The sequence below is a fragment of the Sylvia atricapilla genome, chromosome 14, assembly GCF_009819655.1.
Source record: "Sylvia atricapilla isolate bSylAtr1 chromosome 14, bSylAtr1.pri, whole genome shotgun sequence".
Lineage (NCBI taxonomy): Eukaryota > Metazoa > Chordata > Aves > Passeriformes > Sylviidae > Sylvia > Sylvia atricapilla.
The window spans coordinates 15,454,849-15,471,153 of record NC_089153.1 but is presented as its reverse complement, the minus strand read 5'-3'; the positions used below and the strand labels follow the sequence as shown (position 1 = coordinate 15,471,153).

At 57.5% G+C, this 16,305-nt stretch overlaps 3 protein-coding genes across 3 annotated transcripts; 2 read left to right on the top strand and 1 right to left on the bottom strand.

Annotated features, from left to right (window-relative positions):
* Window positions 1-3,262: 3,262 nt before the first annotated feature.
* LOC136367768 (bromodomain-containing protein 8-like) lies at window positions 3,263-8,109 on the top strand. Its single transcript, XM_066329564.1, has 6 exons — window positions 3,263-3,535; window positions 3,943-4,146; window positions 5,390-5,535; window positions 6,226-6,312; window positions 6,624-6,692; window positions 7,638-8,109. The coding sequence occupies exons 1-6, from the start codon at window positions 3,263-3,265 to the stop codon at window positions 7,858-7,860; spliced, it is 1,002 nt and encodes a 333-aa protein (XP_066185661.1). The 3' UTR covers window positions 7,861-8,109.
* A 421-nt stretch (window positions 8,110-8,530) lies between these two features.
* Window positions 8,531-9,913, top strand: NHP2 (NHP2 ribonucleoprotein). The gene is made up of 4 exons (XM_066329361.1): window positions 8,531-8,718; window positions 8,833-8,902; window positions 8,977-9,082; window positions 9,656-9,913. Exons 1-4 carry the CDS (start codon window positions 8,571-8,573, stop codon window positions 9,779-9,781), a joined length of 450 nt encoding a protein of 149 aa, XP_066185458.1. The 5' UTR covers window positions 8,531-8,570; the 3' UTR covers window positions 9,782-9,913.
* A 261-nt stretch (window positions 9,914-10,174) lies between these two features.
* Window positions 10,175-15,147, bottom strand: N4BP3 (NEDD4 binding protein 3). Its single transcript, XM_066329346.1, has 5 exons — window positions 15,024-15,147; window positions 12,948-13,391; window positions 12,245-12,799; window positions 11,813-12,070; window positions 10,175-11,611 (listed from the first exon to the last, which is right to left on the bottom strand). The coding sequence occupies exons 2-5, from the start codon at window positions 13,359-13,361 to the stop codon at window positions 11,039-11,041; spliced, it is 1,800 nt and encodes a 599-aa protein (XP_066185443.1). The 5' UTR covers window positions 13,362-13,391; window positions 15,024-15,147; the 3' UTR covers window positions 10,175-11,038.
* Window positions 15,148-16,305: the final 1,158 nt, after the last annotated feature.

Below are 16,305 nucleotides of genomic sequence, written 5' to 3'. Positions count from 1 at the left end.
CCAGTAAGAGCTCTGAATTTTCACAAGTTCCGTGTTGAAGTTGGCCGTGCCTGCTGTGTCAAGTCCCGTGTATTGCTGAGGTGAATTTTCACCAAGAGTCATCTTACTGATGTGGAAATGCTGAAACTCCCTTGGATTGGTGATGGGTTACTTGTCCTTCACCGCTAAACCCAGGAGCAAATTTCTGGTTTGAATTTTTACTGTTCTCAGTTCATAGCACAGAAAGTTACAGGGGTCATTGTCTTCCATGTGTGTTATGGAGTGATTTAAGTTAGGGACAAACATTTTAGCCTTGCCTGTTGTGACAGGACAAGGTAATGGTTCTAAACTAAAAGAGGATCTATTTAGACTATTTTTACAATGAGGGTGGTGAGGCCCTGGCACAGGTTATCCAGAGGAGCTGTGGATGCCTCGTCTCTGGAAGTGTTGAAAGCCAAGCTGGATGAGGCTCTGAGCAACCTGGGATAGTGGAATGTGTCCCTGCCCATTGCAGGGGGGCTGGACCCAGCCAGCCTTTAAAGGTCCCTCCCAACCCAACCTGTTCCATGATTGTAAGTTGGAGAGAACCTCTGTGCATTCCTTTACTTCATTCAGCTGCTCAGAGCAGGGCCAGCTTCAAATATTTACCTTATACCCAGTCAGAATTTCCTTGTCATCCCTGTCTCCTTTCACTGTTGGGCACTAAGAAGAGTCTGGCTCCATCTCTCTGTAACACCTCTGCCCTGCCATTGTCTCTGCTGGAAAACAAGGTGCAGCACAGGAGAAGACCTTTATCAGACCCTCTGGTAATTTGCTTTCATCATGGGAAGCATTACTGTTCCTCCCTACCCTCGGTTTCTTCTCTTAACCAGGTATTTTTCTCTCAGCCTTTTCTCTTGTCCCATGACATTTTAATAGTCTTTAATGATGTTTGAGAGCTTTAAATATGATTTTCTCCACAGAGCCTCATTCCTTCTTTCCAATTCATCATCTCATGCTCTGAACTACTTCCTAATTTTCTTCTTCCTAATACTTTGTTCTAATCTGTCTAGTGCAGAGCTGATGTTTTACTGTGCTGCATCTCCCAGCACCCACCCTTTTACAGGCAGATGAAACTGTCATCCTTTTTCTGGTTTTCTTCTTAAATGACAAGTTACACAGCATAGGCTCGGTCACATTATATTTAAGCTTCTTTAGGGCACACAAATGAATCCCAGTGGGTTCTAAGGTTTATTCACTCCCTCAAATTGTTCTAAAGTCTCCCCTGTTGACATTTTAATTAGAAATCATCTCTCAGACCCATCCCAAGAGAAGGTCTCATGTGAGCTCTTCTGTGGCAACTGCTGATAATGATGATTAATTTGGTTTTTCCAACTGGCCCTATTTTCCACTGAGATGTTTGGCACTGATCGTGTGTCATCCCCACTGATCATCTGGCAGCTCTCTGCTTCTGATGTTTTTTGATGAGGTTTTTTGTTTTTATTTGCTTTTATGTCTTCAGCAAATTGTTCTCTTTCTTTTTCCTTTTTTTTTTTTTTTTTTTTTTTTTTTTTGTCTTCTTTATGTGGATTCTACATTTCATTTATTAGAGTTCAGGCTTTTATCATTTTTCTTGTTTTGACATGCAAGTTCTTTTTAAAGGCTTTTTGATTTCTAACAGCTTTTTCCCAGAACAGCAAGGGTTGTGCAGTGTCTGATCTCTGCAAAGTGAACTAAAACTTTCCAATTTGAGAGGGGTTCCTTGCTAGTGATTTATGTAGCCAACATAATTAAGAACTGTCAGGCAATTCTTAATTAAAAGTTCAAGTCTGTGTCATTTTGTCCGGAATTGGTGTAGAGCTGAGCTATCTGTGATTATTTCACTCATCATGTCTTGCACTAATGCTGCTGTTCTTCTGTCTGGCATCTTGAGTCTTCCAAGATTTGGTAAAACTGAACATAAGGCTGAAGATGTCTTTAATCTTACACCCAAGTTCCCAGGACTTCCTGATTTTCAACATTTATCCCTCTGGAGCACAGAAAGATGATCACAAGTGATCAGATTACCCTGGGCTGAGGTTTTTTTGGTGCCTCTGCATGTGGCAGCTGTGCTGAGGCTGCAGGAGAGAGCTCCAGGCACAGAGTTTCTCATCAGATGGAATCTCAGTTTGCCCAACTCCCTCACTTGGAAGCTGAGAGCATTTAATGTTATCTCTTACCTCATCAAATTTCATCTGCTGCCACTGAAGTGAACTTCGAAAGAGGTTTTGGAAGGACAGGCTTTCAAATCCCAACTCTGCTTGCAAGTTCACAAAATAAGCGAAGCAGTTTTCTTATCCCAGACCAAATGGATTCTGTATTTCTCCCAGTTATGCACCATAAGCTGAATTTGAAGCTGTGCTAGCAGTCCTGAGAATGGAAGAGCCAGTCAGTGAGAAATGTGCTTGTTCAAAACTGAAAAAATTAGGTTGTACATAATTAACTGAAGACTCTAAAGACAGTGTTTGTTAATTAATGCATAGAATTCTCCATAGGTGCAGCATCTAGGCAGCTCCATTCAGTGGCAAGATGCAGATTTTGTGACATCCTTTGCTGTTGTACTGTGACTCTGCAATCAGTTCCCCAGGCTCAGAGGACTCAGTGCGCTCATGAAGTAGAAGACATTTAGGCATGGACTAATGAACGGCGATGAAAGAGTGGTTTCTTCCTTCTTACGAGAATGCTAACTTTTATTTTCTGCAGTGTATAGAACTGTGCCTGTCAGTGTGTGTGACTGTGTGGTTATAATTCTCCTGGCTCAGGTACATGAGAGATCACCATCCAGATAAATTACACCTGTCACTTTCAAAACTGTCTGTAAGGTTTGTAGTAAGTTACCTCCAGTATAAAAAGTTCTCAGGGGGCAGCAAGTGGAATTTCAGTGAGTTGTCCTTGGAGTCAGCAGCTGAGGAGCCCCAGCAGGACTCAGTCTGAGCTTGCTGGCTGCCTTCAGCACCTTAAAGGTGGAGCATCAGCAAAGCCACGTGCTCCCAGACAGCTCAGCATGCCCTGAGCAGAGTGACCCACTGACCAGGGCAGGGAGAGAGCACAGTAAAATCACCAGAAAACCTGAAGTTGCTCTGAAGCAGCAGTTTGTGTTGCAGAGCTGCAGCCCTGCTGCATGCTGTGTGGTGAGCTCAGGTGTAGGCTGCTCATCTCAGAGTCCTTCCCGTGCTGTGGCCCTCCAAGTGTGTCGAGAAATGAGCTGGGCTTGGCAGTTCTGGATCAGGGTATGAAGAAATTACTGTCTTTTTATTGTTTGCAGATGGGCCATGCCTGGAAGTCTGAGCTGGAATCTCCTATTAAGTCAGAGAACAGTGATTTCCAGTCTCCTCCTGACTGGGATTCAAGCTTGGATCAGGATGTGAGGAGCTGGAGAAATACTGAAGAGGTGGCCGTGGGGAAGCTAGAGGGGAGCAGCCAAGAGGCAGACCAAGAGATGGAGCTGAGTGAGCCTCTCTGGAAGGATGATAGTGAAGATTACCATGAGGCAGAGAAGCCACGTGAAAGCGACAGTCTTTTTCAGTTCCTCTTGGAGGTAGGGCTGTTTGGATTACAAGAAGGTGGGCAGTATAGTTCAGGCCCTCCTGAAACTTTTCAGGCTTTTCAGGGCCTGCACCATCCATATGAACAGAAACAGTCTGGGGACACAGCAGAAGCTCTGGGTTCACTTTCTCCCCAGCCCAAGTCCAGTCTTCCCTCCCATTTGGAGCTCCCACTGCACCCAGGCAGCTGCTTTGCCAAAACACAGCTCACCCTTAAGCACAGAAATGTCAGTGAGCTGACACTGTAATAATAACATCACTGAAATAATAACATCAGATTTTGCAAGGATTCCTAAAAATGGAAAGGCGTTCGTGAGTGATTGCAAAAATAGCATCTCTGCTGTTTATTTCTGCTCCCTTTTGCCTTCACAATTTGAAGTAATAAATCACTGTCTTGCAGGTAACCCAGATGTTGGAATCTTTCTGCATTAGCAGCACAGAGTCATCGCAGACTCCGTGGGATTATTGTGGCTCAGGGAAGCAGAGTGATGGGAAAGAAGTGAGGTGCCAGGAAAAGACCACAGCAACAGCAGTCTCGGGAGCAGAGGAGAGTCAACTACACACCCTGGCAAAAGATGAGGAAGAACATTTCCTGGGAAGAGAGGTAGGAAAGTGGTGGTCCTAAAAGAGTCTCTGGCTCTGGATGAGAGATGAGACAGTGAAGGAAACCAGCTCTAGAAGAGACAGGGGAGCCCTAGGTTCTGAGAGGGGAGACAAAACACACGGGAGGGGCAACACAGAGTGCGTGAGGGAAGAGTGGTTTTTATATATGGCTGTGTATCTTTATAAACAGGAAGCTTGTTACAGATGAAACCCTCAGATGTGAGTTGGAGGAATTGCTCCTTGGCAGTGTAAAGGTGACTCATGAGAGCTGGCAGGCTGCTCTCAGGTTTGAGGCAAGGTTGGAATACTTGCCTGGTTCTAATTGCTGTGTTTTGCAGCACAGCTTGGCTGGTTTCAGGCCCACGTGGTTGTGCCAGCAATAACCATCTGCCCCTGGGGACTGTCATGTCTTGGAAGCAGGCACTGTCTAGCCTGGGTTTGCATCAGTCCTGTATTTGGGGCCTGTGGGCTCCCACCAGCCTGCTGGGTATTCCTGGGGAAGTAGCACAGCAGTGGAGGAACAGGGGCCATTTTCCCACATTTGTTCTCTTGCAAACTCAGGAAACTGGAGACAAATAACCTCCAGGATTTCACCTGTTCAGCCAGGACAGTGTATTCCCAGCAGTTACTCTGCTCTCAACTGCTGTTATTCCCAGCAGCTCCCTCACAGTTCTCCCAGTGGTCACAGCCAAACAGCAGTGTCCAGTTTCTTTCTGAGAAGTCTGCTCATGCTTCAGATCTGCTGAGGATTCTGAGGTGCTCCTGCATGAAATCCCACTGAGCATTTTACTGGCAAACCACTGCAACAACAGCACCACTCTCCTTCCTAGCTGAGTCTATGCCCTGTCATTTTAACGTGGGAGTTTCTGAGGAAACCCTTGTTGAACTCTAAAGGTTCCTGTTATCTGTATCTGGAGCTTTAACGAGCCTGAGGCAGTCTTACCTCAGCTCCTGATTGCCCTCTCTGCATCCATGACTCTTCCCAGAGAGCAGACAGACACAACACTGGGCACCACTCAGCTCCACAGGGTTTGTGTCAGCCAGGGGTGGATGTCATCCAAGAGATCAGACACAGCTCTTGCTGGGAAGGTCTGAGTGAGGTCAAACAGCATCCTCTGAGTAAAAGAGCAAGCAAGCTCCCAGCTGAGCCTGGATGCAGGAAAGGGATATGCAGCAGGCTGGCTTCTAGATAAAGGATTCAGGTAATGTGCTGCCATTTTAGATGTATTCTCTCTGCTCTTCAGGACGAGACTCAAGAGACACCTGAAGAACCACCTGTAGATGAGTTGCATCCACCAGAGATGAGTGCTCAGGCCCTGGATCAAGATGACATTAACAGCACCTCTGCAGCCCCAGTGCTGGACTCCACAGCCTCTCCCAACATGCACCTGTAAGTAGCTGGTTCTGCAGTCTTGCAAAGGCAGCAGAGCAGAGTCATTTCTCCTCTCACACATGAGAACAAGTGCATGGCACAGGTCACATCCAGGAGGGTGAGACAGCCAAGCAGAGCAGTAGAGAATGAGGTAATTTGTGCTATCTCTGGATTTGCTGGTATTATAGGGCATTGCTGCTAAGATGAAGTGAGAAGAGTAGAGATTAAGTAAGAGATAAAATGGAAAATACATGTTTTCTCAAGTCAAGTAGGCCTGGTGAGAGCTGGACATCAGGGTCTGTCAGGCAATGCACAGCCCAGCATTACCAACCCCCTTGAGCAGGTGTATCAGTCACATGCAGGCTCTGGCACGTGTGATCACTTGGACTGCCTTTCAAAGAAAAAATGTGGGGTATTGGGAAAAGAAACTTCACAAAAACCACCGCAGTGAAGTTCTGAACTGAAGAGTAGCTTGAGGTTTTCTATCCAGTTTGGTCCTGCTCTTTATCTCAGCTTTGCTTTTACCTCTTGTCCTGCATCTTCCTGCATTCTGGATGTTCAGTTGTGCATTCCGATGCAGAACACTCCCACCATCACACTCAGAGGCTTTTTGTAGCTTCGTCCACCTGGATGTGGTGGGTGCCAGCAGAATTTCCACCTCCCACTTTGTCTCAAGTGTGATAATCTGGCAGTATCTTCACTCCACAGGCTGCAGCCAAGCTGGAATAACCCCGTGCAGCACCTGATCCTCAGAAAAAGGCTCCTGTCCATCTGGAGGATGATAGCCAGCCACAGGTACGTGGGAGCAGAGGGCTGCATCAACATGTCCTGAACACACTGCCCTGAGCCCCAGCTCCTGTGTCACCTCCCAGGGGCTGGGCTGTCTCCCCAGGACTTTGCTTTGGGAACAGCTGCCTGCTGCAGAGCTGGAAAGAACACTGCATATTGATTTCCTCTGCTTAATGTGGCAGAGCCCAAATGCTGCTTCCTACACAGCTGGCACAACACTGGCTGTGGCCCTCAGGGCCAGCAGGGAGAGGCAAGCCCTGCTCCATGTTTTTGGTGCAGGGGCAGGCAGAGAACATTCTTTGTCCTTGTCCCTGTAGGTTCAGCAGCCCATTCCTGAAGCCAGTGTCAGAGAAACAAGCCCCTGGATACAAGGATGTGGTAAAGAGGTAAGTTTGTGGAGGAAGTGCTCACTGGTTGATTTCTCTCTGGTTGTTTTCTATTTCTCTGGTTTCCAAAGGGCCAGTGGGATTGTTTCGTTTCTCCTTTTCCAGAGTTTGGCTGTCACCAGCATCTCCCACTGATTTCTTTCAGTAAAACTCCCTTCTGTGTAATTAGAACCTGGAAGCTTGCACTGACTCTGGGGCTGGCAGGGATTGTGCCTGCCCTGTGCAGGCATTGATTGCATGGCTGGCTTGTCCCAGGCACAGTCCCTGGGCAGGGGCTCCAGGCCCTGCAGCTCAGCAGTCCCTTGTCCCCACGTCTGGAATGTGCCTCAGGAGGTGCCCCCTCCTCACCTGCTGCGAGCGCCCCAGATGTTTCACTCTCCGCACACAACTGGGTCAGAAGAATATTTCCCAGAGAGATTAATGGCGTTTTTTCAGAGCTGAATCATGTTCTATTCTGGTCACAGTTGTCCTCTCTGCAGCCATTCATTTTCCCATTCTGTCAAAATAAGGGAAGTAATATTTATTCCCTATCATGTTCCCCTTACCAGCACTGCTATTTTTGCTGGTGGCACCATTCGATCTTCAGGGGGTTTAATAGATACCTATTTTTGTAACTTTTCTTTCTCCACTAAGACCTGGACTGACTTCCTGAAGACTAATTACTGCTTGCCTTCTCTGGAGCTCAGCATCCCATTTTTTCCAGAGGTGACTGCTAATGACCTGCCAAGTTGATTGGATAGCAAGTGTCGCATTGGCTGCACTCACTTTTGTCTGGCTTGGAAGAAAAGCCTTTCTCACTCCCCACTATGTGTCTTGAGCAATAAAATTGATTGAAAATAGCTGTGCTTTCAGGGCCACCCTGAAATGAGAACAAGCACATTCATGCAGATCCCAAAGGATGCCTGGCCCTGTGTTGCAATTTCATTATCCTTCTCTGTTTTGCAGACCCATGGATTTATCCAGCATAAAGAGGAGGCTGTCAAAGGGAGACATTCAGTCCGTGATGCAGTTCCAGTGTGACCTGATGCTCATGTTCCAGAACGCTGTGATGTACAATAGCTCCGACCACCGCGTCTTCCACGTGGCTGTGGAGATGCAGCGAGAGGTCCTGGAGCAGCTGCAGGTCTTTGCTGAAGCCCTCCTGCTGTCCAGGGAGAGGCTGGAGTGAGGCAGAAGGTAACCAGCCCTGCCTGAGGCCTCTCTCAGTTGTAGCAGCGTTTTCTCTGTGGGTCAGGGCATCTCCTGGGCTCAGGGTATGTGCCGCCCTGGCCTTGGGTAAACCTCATTATCCCCAGTGCTGGCTGCTGGGTTGATTCAAAGCAGTTTTTGGGAGGGTGCCATGTTGGCAGCCTCCATTTTTTGGGGAAAGCAGCGATGTAGCCCTATAGGGAGAAGACTTCCCTGGATGAAAAGCAAGGGAGAAAATCCCGTGTGTGGCCAGGTGGATGAAGCGGGCACAGCCCGTGAGGATGGCTGGCTGCACACCGGGCACGGCAGCGTTCCTGTGTTCTGGTCGTTGTGCTGTTGTGTTGGGTCGGGTGGGTCCAGCGTTACCGGCATTGACCACACCCAATAAAGGCCCGTGTTGAAGCTTGTCCCCGCCTGCCTTACACTGGGACTGGGGCTGGAAGGGGTCCAGAAGTGGAACTGGGCCTGGGACCGCGGCCGGGAGTGGGTCCAGAACTGGAACTGACAGTGGGACCGACATCCGCAAGGCGGAGGGCGTGCCGGGGTGCTCTAAATGCCGCTTGCCATTGGTCGTCTCGGCTGTCTGTCAATGCCAGGGCGGTTGCCGATTGGCTGGGTGAGATCCCCTGGGCGTGTGTCCCGCTCGCGGCGCGGCGCCTGCCCCGGAAGCGGAAGCGGCCTGGAGCGGCCATGGCGCGGGACAAGCCGGAGGCGGCGGCCGAGGCGGAGGCGACACCGGAGCTCTCGTACCGGGAGCAGCTCGAATTCCTGAACCCCATCGCGCAGCCGCTCGCCTCCCGCAAGCTCACGCGAAAACTCCTCAAGTGCATCAGGAAAGGTCTGGCGGCGCCGGCGTGCGGCGGGGGTGGAGAGGGGCCGGGACGCGGCGGCGGCGCTGTGCGGTCCCACACGCTGCGGTTCTCACTCAGCCCCTCACGTGGTTCTCTTGCAGCGACCAAGCACAAGCAGATCCGCCGCGGCGTGAAGGAGGTGCAGAAGTTCATCAACAAGGGCGAGAAGGGGTAAGTGCTGCCCTGGCCCCACGGCCCCGCCGGCCCGGCCGCTGACCCGGCTGCTGACCCGGCTGTCCCTGCAGGATCACGGTGCTGGCCGGAGACACGCTGCCCATCGATGTCTACTGCCACATCCCCATCATGTGCGAGGACAGGAGCCTCCCGTACGCATACGTCCCTTCCAAAGCGGTGAGTGCTGGGGAGGAACCAGCCCTGGGGACGGGGCACCCGCTGAGGAGCCCAGACTGTGACCGGAGCCTTCCTGGGGGCGTGCAGATCCGGTTCCCGAATAAAGAAGTCGGTGCTTGTCCCTGACCAAGGCACAGAAGGGATGGGGAGAGGTGTAGGATGTTTCACTGTGGAACCACAAAACTGTTTGCCACGATGGAGTTCCTGCAGCAACTCCAGGGCAGGGCCAGCATGTCTTTTCTAGGCTTTTGTGAGGTGGGGCCAGCTCTTTTGTAGACAGGGAGTTGTGGAGGGCAGTTGGTATCTTTGCAGCTTCAGCCCCGGTGCAGGCAGCTCTGCAGACCCACCCTGAAGGATTATGGCACATGAGCCAGGTGCCAGCCCCTTCTGCCAGCCCAGCTTGGAGACAAGCTGGGAGACAGGTTCATGAACTCAGCACGAGTCCAGAGGGCTTTGGGGGTGATGGGCTGGACAGGCAGAACTACTGCATTAAACCAGAGCCTACAGCGAGCTGGTCCCGAGCTCTCACCTCGGGAAGGGACCAGGCACCTCATGGCCCCCCTGTTCCCTCAGGACCTGGGAACTGCAGCCGGCTCCAAGCGCCCGACCTGTGTCATCCTGATCAAGCCCCACGAGGAGTACCAGGAGGCCTACGACGAGTGTCTGGAGGAGGTGTCGGCCCTTCCGCTGCCGCTGTGAAGAGCCGGGGCCGGGCGGGGCCCCGTCCCCTCTGCCCGGCGGCCGCACGGCTGTTTGTGAGGACTCTGCCGAGAGGACCGATGGGGGGATGCTGAACGCTGTGGGGTGAATAAAGGTGTCTGTGGGTTTGTACAGCGTGGTCCTGGTGCTCGGGGCGAGGACTGGAGGGATCCGCGGCTGGGTTTAACCACAGCGGGGGCGAGGCTGCCCCGGGAGCCCGCCCGGCCCCGCCGTGACTCACGGCCAGTCTCCGCCCGCTTTGTACTGCCCAGCCCGACGGCAGCTCCGGGGCGGGCACTGGGCAGGCCCAGGCCGGCCCCTAAATCATCCCCTCACCCTGCCCTCATAGCCGGGAGCCCCCCGACCCCGAGGGAAGGAGAGCAGAGGCCGGGAGAGAGAAATGCGGATTTATTGCAGGAACGGGGTGCGCAGCCGGGCCCGACCTCCACGTGGTTCTGCTGCTACACACACAGAGCACGACTCCTTCCTTCCAACGCCTCTGGGCTCCCCCTCACCTCCCCTGGGAGGGGGGACCCCGGCCTCTTCCCCAGCTCGGGCACATGCCACAGCAGCCCTCTCTCCCACCCCAGTTCCTCCCAGTGTGGCAGAGCACCAGTTCCCATCCCTCCTTGCACAAGGCACTCCCCCCTCTCAGCCCGAAGAAAGCTGCACCAACCACCTCCATTGCACAGCAGCTCCACACTGGGGCCACAAGAAGCCCCAGGAGAGGTGCTGGGGCAGCTGTCCCCTTCCAGCAGCACCAGAACTCCTCGGGGTTTCCTCCTCTGCCTCCCCAGTGGCAGCACCAGATCCAGGGCCCTGCTGACAAGGCAGCCACTGCAAACAGTAGCTGCAACCCCCACAGCAAGGTGGTGGGGTGGGGGACAGGGCTTAAGCTTCTCCTCACAAGACATGAAGTTACTGGGTTGTAGGAGCAGTGGCAGCAGCGCAGGAGGGACAGGGAATGTCTCACAGGGTCCTTGGTTTCTTCCCCCACGGCAGAAGGAATCACAGGGCAAACGCTCCTGGAGTCAGAGCACGGGGCACATGCATGACCCCCCCCTCCTGGCACAGATGACCCCCCACCCTCCAGAGCCCCTCAGCAGAAGGGCCTGAAGTGCTGCAAGAAGGAAAAGCTCCCCTGTGGCAATCGGTCCTTCAGCCCAGGGCAGCGCCAAGCGGGGCCAGTCCTTGTGCACACCCTGAGATCGTTCTGTTGCAGCTTCCCCCTGCTCAGTCCCACTGGCATCCCGCCCCTCAGATCTTGGAGGACTCCACCCGCTCGATCCAGGGCGAATCGATCCTGACATCCCTGGGCTCCGCCCGCAGCTGCCGCAGCTCCCGCTCCAGCGCCTGGCTCCGGTGGTACATCTCCATGTAGCTGGCCTGGAGCTCCCGCTGGTACCTCAGCACCTTCTCCTTCTCCTCCTGCCACGTTTTCCTCTCCAGCTCAAAGTTCACAGCCTGCAGCTGGCCCTGACGCCGCTCCCGCAGCAGCTCTGCCCACAGCCACTCCACCTGCCGCTCCAGGGGCTCCGCCGAGTCGCTCTGCAGGCCCCGGCACTTGGAGTCGTCAGTTTCGCAGCCAGGGAAGTCCTGGCACGACGGCATGGGGTCATCGCCCAGAGGCAGCGAGGTGCTGGGCTCCGGGGGGCTCTGCAAGGAGTCTGCCAGCTGTGCCAGCTGCGAGTCCCTGGCCTGGACCTCTGCCTTGGCCTCCCGCAGCTGCGTCTTCAGGCTGAAGATCTCCCCTAGCTTCTGAGCCATCTCCTCCTGGGTGTCCCGGAGCTGCTGCTTCAGCAGGGAGATCTCCGCTGCCTTCTGGCACACCTGCAGGGCACGGGCGAGCAGTGAGGAAGGGCTGGGAGAGCAGGACCCCAGAGGTGGCAGCACCCCAAGTTGTCCTCCTGGGAGACCACAAGCACCACACATGGCTCATCCCTCCCATACTGTGACCCTGAGTGACACCAGAGCAGGGAACTGCTGCCCCTATCCCTAAGAAAGGAAAGACAGAAAGACGGAGGGACTCACCTCCCACTTGGTCTCCTCCAGTTTGGGGCTGCCATGCTCGCCCTGGGTCTGCCGGAGCTTGGCCTCCTCGCACTGGCACTGCTGCAGGCTCAGCTCCTCCTGCAGCCGCTTCTTCTCCTGCTGCGCCTTGTAGAGCTGCAGCTGCAGTGCCCGCTGCCCGCGCTGCGCCTGCTGCATCACCTGCTGCAGCCGGGCCATGTACATCTGCTTCAGGTCCTCCAGCTCGTCCAGCCACAGCCGCTGCTTGTCCTCAAACGCCTGCCAGCACAGGTGGGCACTGGTGAGAGGCTGTAGCCCCAGAAGGGATCCCAAGAGGTCCCGTGATAGTGGGCATTCCACGGCCATCACCCACCGCGGCAGCTCCTCCACTGTTCCTTCCCCCCCTGTATCCCTGCCCAGGGCACCCAGCACTGCCCCAGCCCCAGGGCTCACCTGTGTGAAAGGGTCTTCAGTCTCACTGAGGCTCCTCTTGAGCTGCCGCAGCTCCCCTCCGGTCTCCTGCAGCCGGTCCTCCAGCTGCTTCACCGCGTCCTCCAGAGAGTAGGAGAACTCGTACGGTGGTGGGGGCTCGCCGGGGCTCTGCAGCCTGCTCAGGGTGGCCATGCTTTTGCAGGACAGGGGCATCTTCTCAGGGCCCAGGGTATCCCTGGGGCTCCGGGAAACCCTATCCAAGGAGCCCCCAATGTGGTTGATGTGGCCCATGGAGGCGCTGAACTGGCTCTGGGGGGGCTTGAGGCGGGAGCCGTAGGATGGGAAGCTCTGGATGGAGTTGTGGCTGGAGTCAGAGGCCTCATCCAGGCTGATGGCGTGGAGCAGGTGGGTGCGGAGCGGGCCGTGCTGCGGGGCCGCTGTGCTGCTCTGCGACAGCAGCGTGTGCAGGCTCCCATTGCTCTTGGACAACTTCTGCCCCTTGGACGAGGACAGGCCCTGCATGGAGACCAGCCCCTTCCCAGCCACCGCCTTGAAGGCTGAGGGCCTGATACGGCACTGAAAAACAAGAGCAACATGAGCCTCTACAGCCAGAGAGACCCAACACGCCCCCAGCTTCATATCCCTAAACATCCTCAAATCCCCGCATCCCACCCATGCCATCCTGTCTCAGACCAGTCCGTACATCAGGAGTTCCCAGGCTCACCTTGTCGAAGCGGCCCCGCTCCGGCAGGGAGCTCTTGGAGAAGTCGGCCCCTCGGTGATGCTCGCGGGAGCAGCGCTCGGGGGACCGGTTCTCGCGGTCGCTCTCGTAGTCCCGCTTGTAGCAGGCGCCCGACGTTTGGTGCTTCCTCTCCGCCCGCGCCTCCTTCTTGGCCCCGTGCAGGTACCCAAAGAGCTCCCGCTGGCTCGGCCCCTTCCGCAGCAAGCCGTCGGGCTGCCGGAGCCCCCGCGAGCCGCCCAGCGGGGCCCGCAGCTCCAGGGGGGACAGATCCTGCTTCTCCACCAGGCTGCCCACGCTGCCCATGCTGCCAACGACGCCGACGGGCTCCGAGGAGAGGTAGGTGCCGAGGACACGGGTGTCGGGCTCACAGGTCACAGGACCCTGTGCTGCTGCCATGGAGGATTAGAGAAAAGCCCAGAAGCAGCACTGCCGGGGGAGAGACGGAGTCAGCGATGCCGGGCAGCCGGGACACACCCCCGGCACCCTTTTCCCAGCCGGCCCCAAGGGCCCACACGGGCTGCTGGCGCTGGGATGGATCTGCCATCTCCCGTGCAGCTTCCCGGGGGACAGGGCACAGCAGGCACGGGGCGGGGGCTCCCCGCCGCTGCCCCCATCATGGTGCAGCGCCTCCTCCCACACCCAGCCCCACCTCCCGCCCGCGGCCGGGGCCGGGGCCGCCACCAGAACAGGCACCTGCCGCCCAGCCAGGCGGGCGAGTTCGGGAGCCGGCAGCACCTGCCCGGGCCTGGCGCCAGCCCCGGCCCGGCGGCACCCAACCTCCCCGCCGGGACCTCCGGCTCCGGACACCCTCTGGAGACTTCCCCAAAACTCTCCTGGGGATGCCCATCGGCTTGGCCTCCCCGGGGCGCGCACGGGACGGGTATCTCTGCGGGAGCACGGGGGACGCTTCCCGCACAGCATGGGCGGCACGGGCTCCTGCAGCTGGCAGGGCGAGCTCCGCACGGCCCCATCCATCCACAGGCATTCCCATCCCATCCCCGGGGACGGGAGCAGGCGGCCACAGCCCAGCTGCTGCGTGCGTGCCGGGGACCCCGTGGCCGGACATGGCGTGAGGGCGGTGGGAAGGGGCAGGATGCTGACGGGACAATGCAGCTTCCTGCGCAGGTGGCCGGGGGAGGAAGGATGAGAGGATGCCTTTGGGCTCGGCTCTGGCTGCCCAGCGCTAGGGAGGGGACGGTGGCCTCACACCAGGGCAGGGGACATAGAGAGCGCGGCAGGGGCGAGGCAGAGCCCCTACCACCGCTCCCAGCCTCGCCGAAGGCTCCGGGGCCGGGTTACACCCAGGAAGCTGCCCTGGTTCTCAGCACCACGCGCCGGGTAAACAAACACCCCGCTTTTAATTGCTGCCACGCACAAACCTGTCTGACAGCTCCCGGCCTGCGCTGTCACCTCCCTCTGCGAGCCCAACACCTGCTCCGGGCACCGGCACCCCACGAAGGGCACCAGGGATGGACCCTCTGCGGGGATCCGGGCTGCCTGCGGAGCCACCGGGCGGGAACGGGGATGGGGGACGTGGACGTTCCCGTGGGGAACATGGTGAGGGGCGGGGGGTGGAAGCACATCCAGCCCCCGGCATTGGGGAGCAGCTCGGCCGAGCCCCGCAGCGGCTCCTCCCGGCACAGGCGGCCGAGGAAGTAGGTCAGGTTGTGGGAGGTTTGGGAATCGCCGGGGGAGCCCGAAGGTGTCCTGCCTGCGGCAGGGAGGGGATCACCCTCCAGGCGGCAAAACACCGGTCCGGCCAGCCTGGCTCCTTCGCGATCTACTCCCAATCCCAGCCGTGCCCGGGCAGGATAGGGCCACAAACCTTTTTCCCTTTCCCATTCCCATTCCGCCCGGGAGGGAACGGCAAGGTAGGAGGGAGGCGGACGCGGGTCCCCGCGCAGCCCCCTCCGCGCCTCCCCGCCGGAATTTCCGGCACGGAGAAGGCGGAGAGGGCACTCGGTGCCCGGGCCCGAGGCCGGGACAAAGCCCCGGCGGCCGCAGCGCGGCGGGGAAGGGGGCCGGGGCTCGGCGGGGGCCGCCCGGCCCCGCACTCACCATGCCGGCGGCGCTGCGGTCCCGCACGGCTCCGCTCCGCGCTCCTTCCCTCGCCGCGTTTGAACGCGCCCCTCGGCCGCGGCCGCGCGGGGCGGCGGGCGGAGCCGGCACCGGCAAATCGCGGCGCGGGGGCGGCGGGACGGGAGGGGCGGGAAGCAGCAGCAGCAGCAGCAGGAGGAGGAGGAGGAGGAAGGAGGAGGAGGAAGGAGGGGGCGGCCCGGCCCGGCCGTGCCCACCAGCGGGGCGGGGCAGGGCGCGCTGTCGGTGCGCGGCGCCGACACCTGCGGGGAACCCCCCTCGCAATGGCGGGGAGACCCCCGCAAATCCCCCCAGCTTCAGCTCCGGGACCGGCAGCACCGGCGTCACTCGGCTCTCGGTAGCCTCCTGACCGGCGGGCTGGTATTCCCGGGGATCGCCCACCAAGGGTGGAGAGAAATATTTAGCTTCGTACCTGCGGGGCAGAGAGGGGTCTCGACTCCGTGGGACACTCTCTGTGCCGTCCCCTAGCAGGGCAATCCCCTTGTCCCCCCCTCAGAGCACCCGCGGGTGGGCAGGGGCCTCGCAAAGCCCCGGGGGACACGGGGGACCCCCGTGGGGCTCTGGCCTGGCCTGGCGCCAGTGAGACGGGACGCGCTCCATCCCTCTGAATCAGCGCTGCCACATCCTGGCTTGGAGCCGGTTTTGGCAGCCGCAGGGAGCGAGGATCCCGGCACGGGGTGGACGTGGTCACCGGCGTCCTGGCCTCCTCTGGGAGCGGGACACCTGCTCCGTCTGTCCCCGGCAGGGACCGCCCCGTGCCCGGCCCGGCGGATCCGGTGTGCTCGCACCCCGCTCGCTGCCAGCTCCCCACGCCGCACACCCGAGTCCTCAAGCTGTGCTGCCAGTGCTCTCCCCCACACACACACTGTCCCCGGTCGCTGCTCGTCGGGCTCACATGCTGGCAGTGTCCTCGGTGCGCTGCCAAGGCACGCTGCGCTCCCTCGGGCCCCAGCCCCCGTTCCCCCAGCTCCTGTGCTCAGGTACAGGACCAGCACGCGTGGCCTCTGAAACAAGGGAGCCCTTCCCCTCGGTGCCGTTTCCCATCCTGCTGGATGTGTCTCAGGAATGTGTCTGCGATGCCCTGGCCCTCTGCCTGGAGCGCAGTCCTGAAAGAGCTCCCCCGGCAGCCCGCGGGCACTGGCATGGTCCCACGGGGCTCGGATGGGGCGGGTTGCGGTGATGCCGAGTGACTGCAAGGGGTGCTGGTCACGGCCGCGCCTCTCCTTCCCGTCTGCCCCGTTTC